The 13394-nt window shown below is 46.0% G+C and overlaps 1 protein-coding gene across 1 annotated transcript in view; it reads left to right on the top strand.

Moving 5' to 3' along the window:
* The first annotated feature begins 6744 nt into the window (after window positions 1-6744).
* The window catches only part of Opcml (opioid binding protein/cell adhesion molecule like), a 527691-nt gene continuing 521041 nt past the window's right edge, over window positions 6745-13394 (top strand). The window contains exon 1 of the mRNA XM_050160083.1: window positions 6745-7149. Within this exon, the coding sequence (XP_050016040.1) occupies window positions 6983-7149 (167 nt within the window). The 5' untranslated portion in view covers window positions 6745-6982. The remainder of the gene's footprint in view (window positions 7150-13394) is intronic.

The raw sequence follows: 13394 nt of genomic DNA, 5'->3' as shown, positions 1-13394 counted from the left end.
AGTTTCCCAACAGCGATCTACTACTAGGCAATCTCTTCAAGGTAAGGTAGAAGTTTAATAATTATCATGTAACTTTTGCAAGCAGAAGAGGTGATTTCTATTTCTAAAATAGGCTAGTCTTTAAAATGAGGGAGAGAAAGAGTTCACTCTGTCCTGATTGCCACAACACAAACACACACAAACACACACACACTCTCACACACAGACACATATACACATATACACACATACACACATGCACACAGCCACACACACACACACTCACATACACACAGACACATACACTTACATGTACAGACACACATACACACAGAGACACCCATACAGACACACACACATCTCAAATCTTGGAAATATTTTGGCTTGATTTTTACAACTTATTTTTCCACAGAGCTGCTTCAGAGAAGAAAGGTATGCTATCAGAGAATGGCGTTCCTTCTTTTGTTAAATAAGGACTAATGTGATGAAGTGTTCAGTGGGTGCCTGGAGGAATGGTCATTCCACGCAGTGTATCATTTAACATTGTTCCGGATTGCACTGAGTACCTGAAATCCGTATGTGGAACTCTTAACCAACAATGTGACAGTGTTGGGAGGCGGGGCTTGTAAACCACGATAATGGTTACTTACATGTGGCTAGAAAAATGATCCTGATCCTATGGAACTGGAGGCTTTGTGACAAAAAGACCATTGTCTGTGTGCCATGGGTGTGCACACAGCCTGCAGGGAGCTATCAGAAGGCAGGTGGAGAGCCTTCCTTGGAGCTCCCAGGCTTCTAGGCTGCAAAATTATGAAAAGAGTTTTCTCTTGTTGAAGCCACCAGTCTGTAGATTTGTTCTGACAGCCTGAGCTGACTAGGATAGACCCTCCTGTACACTGTACAGATGTACTGGTATCTTGCCTCCATTTATAGAGATGTGAGCTTGAGGCCAGTGAAGCTAAACAAGGAACATTGCACATGGTGGGCTGCTGAATTGGGAGTGAGGTTAGCCTCTGACTCAGTACCCTAGACCCTTTTCTCCCCCAGGCACAATAATAGAGACGTTTTTCCTTGACCTAGATCCCAGCAAGGAAGTTACAACAGAGTTTGAGGTCCTACATTGGGATCTATCCACATAAGTGAGCAGCATTCCACTTTATTAACAAATAATGAGGGCATCATGCTAGATTCTACTCAGATGAGACGTAATCCAGCAGACAAGATGCACTGAGATGCCTACAGTTGAGTGGCTATCGTAGGTCACATTGGGTGCAATGAAGTAGCTTATTTCTAAAGTACAGGCTATGGTATGGGGGTTTAGGGGTCCGGTAAGGATGCTGTGAATATTTTGTCTCTTTGACACATCCATAGAGGAGAATTTTAATGCCCCTTTAAAATAGCAAATGAGAAGGCAGGTTGAGGATGAGAAAAAGTCTTCAGTTGTCCTCTGTTGCTTCAGACTTCTTTCTCTTCATGCCATCCTGATGTTTGCACTTGGTTCTAGTCTCCTCAGATCCTTTGCTCTGGAATATTCCTTCTCCATATCCATAAGATATTGAGCAAATCTTAGCTATCATAGATGCCTCTTCCTTTTCCATTTTATTTTACCCCACTACTCCTACTGTGATTGATGTTCTGCTTCCAATACTCTCTGAGTTCTCCTGCAATCCATTCTCCTCATCATGGTCAGAAAGATTTGCAAAATTTTATCTCACAGATCCTGGTGTTGGCCTGCTGAAAGTCTCTAAGTCATTGCACTGCATTTAGGATGAAATCATTATACAGTTTCCCTGTGTCCAGGATCCAGTGCTCTCATGCCTTCTGCCATCACCATAAGCTCCTCTGCTGTCCACCTTCACAGCAGCCATTCTCTTCGCCCTGCTTGGCTGGATCCACTAGCCAATCAGGTCTCACTTCAGATGCTTTCCTTAACTTCGTTCCATTCCATCACTCCCAGAACACTTTGTATAGCACAGTGCCCAATCTAAATGTCTTTTTTTATTTTTCATAATCTTTTTCTCCACCTCAACACTTATTCATACCCTCATAGAGGAGTACATGAAAATATTTATGTTCTTCATGGACTGTTGCATCTCCAGGCCCTTAAATACTGTCCATAATAAAAGACATGTAATCATATTTACCAAATTAGTAAATGGCTTAACGTGTGAGCAAATTGAAAATAGTGCTGGAGGGTTTTTCGAATGAAAAAAAATGAGACATGTTCTCGTGCAGCTCAGGCTGGTCTCAAACTCACTGACTAGCAGAGAGTGAACTTGAATTTCTAATTTTCATTCTTCCACACCCCTCATGCTGGGATCACAGGCACGTGTCACCATGCCCAGGTCATGTGGTGCTGGGATCACACCCAGGGATCCCTATGTGCTAGATATGTACCTTACCTGTTGAATTATAATCCTATATACTTCCTCCAGAGTTAAGGGCTTTTGTTATTTTTAAAATTAGTCTGTTTTGCATTTGCCTCGGTTATCTCCTGCTGTGTGATTCATCAAGGATGAGAGGCAGTTTGCACAGCCTGTTATACCACTTTATAAACATACACACACGCACACGCACATATGCACGCACACATGCACACAGGAATGTAGCAGCTGAAGCAGGGCACGGATGCCTTTAAGTATAAACAGTCAGGTCTTGCTTAGGTTCTGAGCAGAAGGTGCCTGACAAACACTCTTCACCCACGTTTGTGTTGACTGGTTGTCCTTTCTGCGGAACGAGTCAAGGATGTGCTTCCACTGTGTTGCTTTTCCCCAGGACACAGCCCCTACCACCCTGCACGGTTTACACCTAAGTAGGAAAACAGTGGGAACGCCACCTCACCATCTCATTTCATCCAATTTAAGCAACGTCACCAGGCTGTGAGAGCCTTTTCTTCTAGGATTCTTGCTCCTTCCCAGCTTCTCTGGACCATTCCATCTGTAGGCTGCGGATACCACCTGCTGGTTCGAGTTGCCACCTGTCACTGGAGTCCTTATCTGGAAGCTACCAAGACTCATCACAGTTTTTCTTTTTTTCTTCTCCTTCTCCTTTCTCTCAAACTCCCCTTTGCTAGGATTCCTCTTCTCTGGTCGTTCAGAACAATTTCTTGCCAGGTAGCCAGTGATCTCCTTGCCTGGTGCCGACTACAGTCCCTGAAATCTGAATCTATTATGTTTCTGTTACACATTGTCATCGGTAGCAAAACTTGTGTCTGTGAGTTGAAGCTCTGCTTTGTACAGCCGCCTTCATGTTGTTCCCCTCACACCTTTCACAGCTGTCCACCGCACAGCTATTACATGACAATAGACTCTATGCTAGAGAACCACACGGTATGTTGGTGATTGGTTCCCAATAGGCTTTATGCTAGAGAACCACACGGTATGTTGATGATGGTTCCCAGTCTGCCCAGCATTAACTGCACCCAGAGTTAAAACAAAATCTCCTCCACACATGCATTAGATCAAACCTTGCTATTCTAGAGGTACTGACTGTCATAAGACCTCCTTCTTTATTCCTGGATAGAAGAACCACTTTCTTTGTCCAGTACTCACAGAATATGATGCCATTTCTTACTCTACACCAGGGCCAAGCTCAGGATCCCTTGGTCTCACCCACACAGTCTATCAAGATAGAATTCACTCCTAAGCATGCCAGTTTCCCCATCTTTCCTTGCCCAGTCCCTCCCATGAAAACCATAATAAAGCCTCTCGGCAAACTTTTTTCTTACTTTCTCTATATCCAGAACAACCCTGGGGATGATGCTGGGATATGTGGCCTTCTCTTGGGGACTCTAATAATAGACTCTTCCATACAGAGCCGGTGTGCTTTACCAGTCCTGGAAACACTTAGCACATTCTTGCTCACTATCCTTCGGATGCAATCGGTATTATTTGGTGTGAGTTACAGAGATGGAGATGTGCTGACTCAGTATTTGAACACAACATCAAAGCCAGTCTTCCAATCATGATGATAATTTATTGTTACACATAAATATATGTATCTAAGAATGTGTACTAAGGGGCTTATCATTGTCATTGGCCAAAGCTTCTCACAAAATAGTCCTGGCAAAAATTAATCATGTTCGTTGTAAACGTCAACTCGGCTTCTTCTTCCCATTTAACGTATGCATTTATCCTTACACTCTACAAGTCCATGGCAATGTCTTACAAATAAATGGATCATTGCCCCCAACCCCAGTGCTGTAGATGGACAGACTAAAGACAAGACCTTTGCAGTTCCTTCCCCGACTCACAAGTCTGTTGGTGCAGATCATGTATTCTGTCACCGAGACTAAGCTAGGAACCCTGTAACAAGTCAGTAAAGACCCAGTCCCTAGTTCTTTGGGTCCTTAGATGCCTTTACTAAAAAACTATCAAGGTAAACGGGAGCTTCCTTGGCTTGTTCCTTCCCAAGCACCAGCCTCAGTGTGCATTACTGGGGACGTTTATCCTCACTTCAGCTTGTCACCATGTCTGCTCTTTCCTGGCCTCAGTGATTTCCATCTGGAATCGTGTGCACTTTCCTCAAAGTCTCCAAGAACTCTTCCTGTCTCAAGCCACCTTTCCAGAGTTAGTGTAACAATGGCCCCGCCCTCACTCTCTGATGAGAAATCAGACCAGCAGGTGTTTGTGAAGATCTGAGTGCTCTACCACTGGGCAGCTGGGATAACCTCAGAGCTGCCTCCTGACCAGGCTCCTCCGCATCCTTGCCCACATTCAATACACAGCTGTGACTGAAAGAGTCCTAAGCACAGGATCACACTGTCAGCCCTGTATGGGGTACTACTGGTAGGAGAGCCTTTCCAGCGCTTCATCCCAGATCCAAGCACCACAGGGCCCAGAGGATTATGGGTGCACAGAAAACTCCTGTCTGTGTAACACCTTCTCTCGATATGGTTTAGACTACAGCTGATATAACTAGTGATAAGTACTCTGTCCCAGGTAAGATGTTCTAATTAAAAAATTTAAGGCTAAAACTTGTATGTGAGCTAAGCGTTTTTACGAGTGGAACTGGGGCAGTCTTCATTTTTTGCTCAGTCCCTTGGAAATGAGAGCAGGTAGGATGCCTTTGTATCCTTCAGCAACTAAAGTAATAAACACGAAGAGCTTAATGCTTATTTTTGAATTACATTTCATTTTGCCAATTGTGCGGAGCCCTGCCTAATTTAACAAAAGGCTTCGAGAAAAAAATACAGTAGAGCAGATGCACATAGCAACCATTAAATTAGGATACAGGCGTGAGAGCCACGCAGCGAGGGGAGGCTTCTGCCAGGCAGAGCAGCAGCAAGAATAATGGCAGGCCCAAGGAAAGCTGGCGCTCTTGGGTTTAGACTGAATGAGATGGATCTGAGCCCGGAGCAACAGGGAGATTGGCCTCTAAGAACACTGTATCCTGGAGTCCCCTCCTGACACTATTACGGTGTCTCTCCTGCGATCATAAAGCCATAGATGGATATTTGTGAAGATCAGTCCCACTACTTTTTAGGATCGCCACGTGATTTTCCCAGCCCTTCCTTTTCACTACAATAAGATGCACGGATAATGGGGACTATTTTACTTGTTGCCTTGCAAGAAGAAATTCAGAGTTGCCAGCCAGAGAGACAGACAAGGAAGGGATAGGCTTTAAGTGTTTCTAGGTAGGCCATCAGAGCAGGAAGCTTATTCCAGCTTTTTGCATAGGCCCAGGAAAGCTGTGCCCTTAGTACTAAAGCCTGGACGGAGAGATGCAGACTGGTGGGCATTCAAATAGGCTCAGCTTGCAGGAGTGGCAAAGGCAGTTCAGTTCTCCAGGGCGGGGTCTGACAACTTCTGCATGGCATCGAGAAAGGAAGGTGCTAATGTCAGTTTCCAATTTGCTGCCTTCCCCAGAACTCTTTCTCCAGCCCTCCCCTCTATCTCCCCACCCATATCAGGGGAGTCAGCGAGAGGGACTCTACATTTCCTCAGTTTGCTGTTGTACGAGGAGAGAGTGTAGCCCCTTGAGGCGCCAGGAACATTCCCTCAGGGTCCCGGCGCAGCGGGGGTTAAGGTGGGCGCCCGCCACCCGCACCCGCGGGGATGTTCGTGCAGTCCGTGCCGCCTGCTAGCCGGCTCGCTCCGAGTCGACTCCGGGAGAAAGTGGCGGTCAGGGATGCAGCTGCTGCCATGACAACCCTGGCGAGCACGGCCCGTGCGCGTAGGGGCTGCTCCCCGGAGGAAGGCGGCGCGGAGGCCGGGGGCGGCCGCTGAGCGTGGCGTCCGCGCGTCCCCGCGTCCCGTGCAGCGTCCCCGGAGGAGGCGGGGGCCGCAGTCCGCTCAGCTCCCCGCGCCCAGAGCCTTCACCGCGGCGCTCCGCGGGCTGGCGAGGGCCGGGCAGGCGGGAGTCGCCCACCGGGATTCGGGGAAGACAGCCTCAGAGCGGAGGATCCTGGCTAGCCGGCTGCGGGTCTCCGTGTGCAACTTTTTGTCGCCTTGGGTCCAGATGCGAGACTTGGAGCTGTTTTCTAACTCTATCCATACATGTGTGTGATCTAATAAAACATTTTCTCCTCTCCTTGAAGCAGGAGCTTTTTATGACATCTCCTTTCTGTCAGAGACACTTGCCTTCTTTGGGTTATAAACTTTTGATGCCAGACCTCTGCAGAACGCGCCCAACTGAATCTTAAAGTAGCTTCACCGAGAGAGGCAGAGAACGCACAATCTGTGACCTTCGTCCCTGCTCCTTCTTTCTTGCTCTCCCTCCCCGCGGGCTCCCTCCGCCCCAGGGAGCGTCGAGAAAGCTCTTTTTTTGGATGCAGGAGGGGGCATCTGGTTTTGCTAGGCTGGAAAGCTGAGGCTGGAGCCGAGGAAGAATTATTAGGCTCCGGAGAGCCTGGACTCAGCCTCTCCGTCTCCCGCTCCCAGCTACTGGCTTGCTCTCTCTCCCTCTCTTTGCTCTCGCCCCACAACACTTCCGGCTGTTCTGAGAGGGCAGGGGACAAGGACCTTGCTGCTGCGGGAGTTCGGGGAAGTTGTGACTGACAAGGATGGGGGTCTGTGGGTACCTCTTCCTGCCCTGGAAGTGCCTCGTGGTCGTGTCTCTCAGGCTGCTGTTCCTTGTACCCACAGGAGTGCCGGTGCGCAGCGGAGATGCCACCTTCCCCAAAGCTATGGACAACGTGACAGTCCGGCAGGGGGAGAGCGCCACCCTCAGGTAGGGAGCCTTCCTTCATCTGGGGACTGAACCCATTGCATATGGCTTCAAGGGGAGGGAGGCCAGAAAGAGTATAAAGATGGCTTCAAAGAGGGGCATTGAAGCACGTGAGAGGCCTATTGCAGGCCCAAGAAGTGGCCACCTGCGTCGTGTGCTTGCTGATACCATTTTTCTTGGATGGCTCTGTCATTTGGTCCTCTTTTGGTCTCTAGTCTTACAGGAAATGTTGAAGTCTATACTTGGAGCTCCATGTATTCATGGGGCCATGGCATAGCAATATTCGCAACTGTGTGGACACCCGGATGAGACCTGAGGGCACTGGCATGTACACAGTGTGTGGTTAACTAAATACCCTTGGATTTCTTTCTTCCAGGCAAGGAGGATGTGATGGCATAGGAGTGCCATCAGCAAAGCTAACTGTCTTTGGCAGAAGTGTGTGTTTTGTGTGTGTGTGTGTGTGTGTGTGTGTGCGTGTGTGTGTGTGTGTGCGTGTGTGTGTGTGTGTGTGGAGGGGGGGCGATGTTGGGGTGAGGTGTGTAATCTCACAATTCAAAGCTCTAGATCTCCCATGCCAGGCCACGACCTTTTATAAGTCTGCTGAAGACATAGTCACTCAAACTAAGCCCATGCTGTGCACTTGGGCTCTGATGTAAATTACGAGGCCTTTGTGTTTTTGTGTGCTGGGGCCAAGAAGAGGAAACACGGAACGTTTATACAGCGACATCATTCCTGTGTGGATAGCACAATGGGGAAGCTTTTTGTTTTAGCTTAATGAGTTACAGAGAATCACTTCCATGCTCCAGGCAGAGGGGTGGAGATGCTTGGAATATGAACCTTTGGGGACTGGGCCTGCTGCAGCAGAGACTTTAATAAAAATGCAGCCACCACTTTCCACCAGCTCAGCAGATATCATCTTTTATCCCTTTAATGAGGCAGTTCTGGTCCTAGGAGACAGATTCGGGGACGTCCCAGCTTAACTACGTCTCACAGTGTACACAGGGTGAATGCATTTGCCCTGCCTATGACTTTGATGGTTATGGTGAAAATAAAGCATCCTGACCCAGATTCTGCAGCCAGAATGCCTGGCTTCTGCAAGGAGAGACTGAGGGTGGGGTACCCTTCTTCCTGTTGCCTGTGCTTTTCCTCATGGAGCCCTCCCAACATAGGCTAAGCCTCTTTCCTAAGAAGGAACAAGAGCCTCTGAGACATTGTTGCTCCTCACGTGAACCCCCGGGTTAAACGTGGATCCTTTCGACCTTGTGTGGTTTTAGGTGAAGCTTCTTTTCAGCTAGTGCAAGGCCCCAGTGTCCTATCTTCTGGGCCTGCACAGTACTGGGAAGCAGAACAGAGATGTCCCTTACAGACAGTATGAGTCCCAAGTGCTTCTGGCCCTGTGGGCATCCCTTAGCTTATAGCAGATGAGAGTGGGTTATCCTTAATTTGTTGCATCCAGAAAGGTTCCAAGTCTGCCCTTTGAGATGTCATTTATAGGAATACACATTTTCAGGGGACTGGTAGTTCAAAGGTACCAACAATGTATGTATGTATGTATGTATGTATGTATGTATGTATGTATGTATGTACCCAGGAAATGTGGACACAGAATAGTAGTGGGACGGGGTTTGGATGCTGCTATATACCTCTTCCTCTTCTTTTGTCGGAGGCAAAGAGTTCCATCAACAGGAGGGGATGTCACCAATAAATTTACAAAATCTACTCTTGCCGCTAAAAACTAAACCAGAAACTTAGAAACTCGAGTTTTGCCTTCTGGGATGCAATAAGATAGTTCTACCAGCAGAGGGCTCACGTCCATCTACCTTTTTTCTTTCTTTCTTTGGTTTTTTTTTTTTTTTTTTTTTTTTTTTTTTTTTTTTTTTTTTTTTTTTTTTTTTTTTTTTTTTTTTTTTTTTTTTTTTTTTTTTTTTTTTTTTTTTTTTTTTTTTTATTAGCTGCTGGCCTGTTTTTGTGATCTTCAATTCTAATGTTTAACAGCTGGGCCTGGTAATGGGAAAGGGAATAAAACAGGAAAAGCTGAATAGTCGCTTTTCATGCTTTATGGAAAACGACAACTTACATGTTCAACTCCGACTGCTGCTGGTTACCTGACTGTTGCTGTAGCTGGGTTTTAAAAGTAAGCATGTTTCCAGGGCCGATTTGGCCTCTCTTCTCTCTCATGCCTTTCCCTTGGTACAGGCAAACCTATCCCCACGGCCACGTCCTGCCATCCAGGCACCTTCTTCACTTTCTCCTCATGGAGTCTTCTCTTTCATTGCTCTCTTTTTATAGGGAGCCTCCCTGACACCCTCTTCCTTTTTGTCACTCATGTTGCTTCACTTCTTCCCCTTGGCATTAATTCTTATCATTCTCTATGTTAAACCAAGTGTATTGTCTTTGTTACTATCCCAGCATTTCATAAAATAACCGAATGCCCTATGCAGTTTATGTGACTCCCCTTTTCCTTCCAATCTGCTCTGTGAGCCAGCAGCTGTGTTCCCTTAGCAGTAAAGCTTGGTCCTCAGTTGTTAGACAGAGAGGCCCCATTCCCAGTCAGTGAGAACCCACAGCCTTGGCCTTGGAAAAATCTATCATGTGTTATTTGGTAGTTTTTTTGCTTTTTAAAAATTATAATTCATTTTTTTATTTTTTGCAATCTCGAGAAATCAAGCTCATGGCCTTATGCGTGCTAGGAAAAAGTTTTGATCCTGAGCTCTCTCCACAGCCTTAGAGCTCTATGTAAAGTAACTTTTAAGTCTCCTCAAAAGAGTTCATGGATTTATTACTTAGGACTTAGTGTTCAGTATGTATCAAGGAATTAAATGATATCCACACCTATCAGCATTAGAAAACCCTCTCCAAGGTGGTTGCCCCAGTTCACATGACCTCCAGTCTGTTCCTAATTCTTGAGCAATGTTAGACAAGGAGCAGAGACTAGTAGGTAAAGCAGAGAAATCCAGAAGCCTAGGTAGACCCTCAGATTTTTCCTGTGACAAGTTCCCCAGCTCACAAGATGGTTGCTTCCTGTGAGGGATCAGTTGTGTTGTGACAGGCCTTTGGTTGTATGGAGAGACATTCAGAAATGATGTGTCAGAGAAGACACTTAAGTTTTCAGCATAGATGGAAGCTCATTTGATACAAGTGAGACAGTATCATTGTCCCTGTAACTACTTCATGGGGCTGCTTGAAAAGTAAAAATAATTATTTTAATATTGAGTTATTTTGCCTTTTTGGAAGAGAGATGATATGGAAAATGAAGGTGCTATTCTCTATGGTTGAATCATAGCTTCTATGAATCTGATTTGAATTCATTATTACAAATGGGCCCTCTTGGCCGGAATCATTTCATTACAATTATGTGGTGTTGGGTTAAAAATGTTCGGTGCCTTTTCGTTAGATTAGATATGACAAGTGTCTAGGAGTCCTCTGTCTGAATCGATGCCCATCTTCAGATGGGTGCCCAGCATCTGGGCATGGGCGGTTGGCATCAATTAAGCCATCTCAGCAGCAGCCATCAGCCAGCCATACCTTCTTCATGGACCACAGGCACCTCTTGATTTTCTTTAGTTCCTCTGTGCGTTTTTGTTGCCCTGTTCACATGGATATTTTGAGGGATGCCATAGATAAGTGGTTGTGCTTGTGGTAATCTGTACCAAGCAGCTGGAAAAGCCAACACAGTGGTATGTTTTGTTGTTGTTGTTGTTTGCTTGCTTGCTTACTTTTTCATAGTAGAGTAATGCATTGCTGAGCCAGGCTTGCTGATCTGGTATTTATGCTTAGTGGCTCTTTTCTTAACTACCCTGCACTTTCATTCGGAGTTCTGAGGTAATCCATTCAGAACAAGCACATGAGGCTTAAGTACTGCCAGAGAATAATCTGGGCCGAGGAATTTCGCCAAAGCATCTGGGACAGTGGAACTCCCAAGGACAGTGTGCTTGCTGGTGTGGAGCAGGGTGCTTTCTGTGTTGTGCAACCAATGTCAGCAGCTTGCTCTTTTGCATGCATTAGGACAGCTATTTGGTCTTTTGAACCATGCATGAACCCCGTGTGAGTTAATGTTGAAGGTTCCAAAGTTAGGGGTTATGTCAGTGTGAGGTAGTTCTCTTGATTTGGGAAGCTGAGGACATGAAAAGTCCTTCCAGCAGGGATGGTCCCAGAAGGAAGCTCCTTCATGGTGGTGAAAACCTGAACTTCTTTTAGGAAGGCACTTGAGAAACTATTGAAAATGTGACCTTGGAGGTTAGGATGAAGCATGGATGAGCCCCTACTTTCACCCCAGGATGAACTAGAAAATAAAATTCAACTGTTAGTCTCAGAGACTAAGGGAAGCAGCATCTTTGGAGGTGGCCATGAATACAGGCTTTTAAAACTCTCTTCCAGTATTTCTCAAGTAAGCCCGAACTGAGAATCACTATCCCACAGGCTTTTTGTCTTATAATATCTGAGCAAGGCTATGTTCCAGGGTCCTTACATGGAAACATCTCTCCCATGGCACGTATGTGTCTCATAGCTATATCAGTGCTCCAGAAAGAGAAGAGTTCAGGTCATCTGTACCTCTGATGGACTCTTACACTGTCTCACACTGACTCTTGGATTGCACTCGGTTCAGTATGTTCGTGTACATACAGGAACAATTTCTGCCCTGTCTACAACATTAGATGAGAAAAAGTGTGCCGAGCTGCTCTGTTAACATTAAAGTCATGTGTATCCTTTGTGCACATCCTCCCATATGCTCAAACCATCTCCAAGTTACATATCTAATAAGAAGTATATGCTGTGTAAATCGTTGTTGTTACCTTATGTTGCATAGCAAATAATGACAAGAACATGTTTAGTATAGACACACTTGATTTATTTTTAGTCTATTTTATCTATGGCTGTTGAATCTATGTATGTCGAACCCACAGATATGGAAGGCTGCTTACACGTACTAGTTGCTACTGAGACTAAATGGAACTCCTTGGTAACAATTGATGGTATTCTCAGCTTAATCCTGCTTTATCTTGTCTACCACCTCCTCCTCCACCCACACACATACACACAACTTTCAAACTCATTAGTCTCCTTTCGCTTCTGCTCAGCTTCCTGCCTTCTGCATGTGGTCAAGAACTGCCCTCAGCTGAATCCCAGTAACACTAGCTGCAGACCTCTGCTCTAACAAGACATGCACTGTGGGCGTGTGATGTCTTCCTGGGTGGTTGCTGACAGGCTGTGCTATGGTGGTGTGCCTGTTGTATTTGTTCTGTATAGATGCCATGGTCAGTACCAAGGATTAAAAGAGCAAGCGTAGTTCAGGGCTATAATCCATCTTAGCGGGCCCCACCTCTTTAAAGTCCTCTTACCATCTACAGCAATGAAGTGCTCATATCTGAACAATGTGGCTGTGGGACACTCAAGGTCAACACTCGGAGTTCTTGGGACCCTGAGAGATTTGGGATTCCAATCATATCACTCGCCAGAGGGGACAGGTATATCCACCCATGTTTCAATATGATCTGAAACCCTGCAGAAGTCTTTACTATCCCCCAGGTCAAGACAACAACAGGCAGCCGGGTTCGGAAGGCTGTGTTAGCTGTTGTAGAATACATCTTGAAAGAAGGCCATTGGGCCTCTGCAGATAAACAGGGCAAAGGTGTTAGTGGTCCTGCTGTGGGACCAGGTGCACCTAGGGTTGGACCATGTTACAAGGCTGCCCTGTCCTGGAAGAGCAGGGCTGGACTACATACGTGGCAGTCTGACATCCCTACCTGATGAAAGGATCTCTCTCCCACATACATAAATGTACTCCAAAGTCAGAGATGGATGAAGGTGTTGGAAAGCACTAAATATGTGGACTCATGGCTTCCTGAACAGTGTGGAAAACTCAGCCACTGTCATCTAGGTTCTTTAACTACTTATCTGGTCTCTTTTAGAAGATTTGGCTGTAGGGTCCAGTTTAGCTCTGCCTGTACTTGCCTTTCTTTTGGCTTCTAGTAACGGACTCTGACCTTGGCCTTCTTCCAGTGTTCACCATGTGAGTAGCAGCAAAGGCGACGTAGTGTGCTGTGGATCTGATGAGATCTGGTAGTGAGACACTGTGGAAGGGAAGAGTCAAGTCAGCTTTAGTTGACCTTCCCAGTAATGACTTTTTAAATTACTTATTACTACTAGGAAGCTGACTTCCCAATCATGAAATGAAAGAAGGGAATTAGTCTAAGGCATCAGCAATGATTTGCATTACCTATTAAGTTAGAGATGAAGCATTAATCTTG

This window comes from Alexandromys fortis, unplaced genomic scaffold (assembly GCF_014885135.2).
Source record: "Alexandromys fortis isolate MF-2015 unplaced genomic scaffold, M_Fortis_MF-2015_v1.1 scaffold_108, whole genome shotgun sequence".
Taxonomy (NCBI): domain Eukaryota; kingdom Metazoa; phylum Chordata; class Mammalia; order Rodentia; family Cricetidae; genus Alexandromys; species Alexandromys fortis.
The sequence above is the reverse complement of the archived record's forward strand: the minus strand, read 5'-3'. Positions and strand labels throughout refer to the sequence as shown.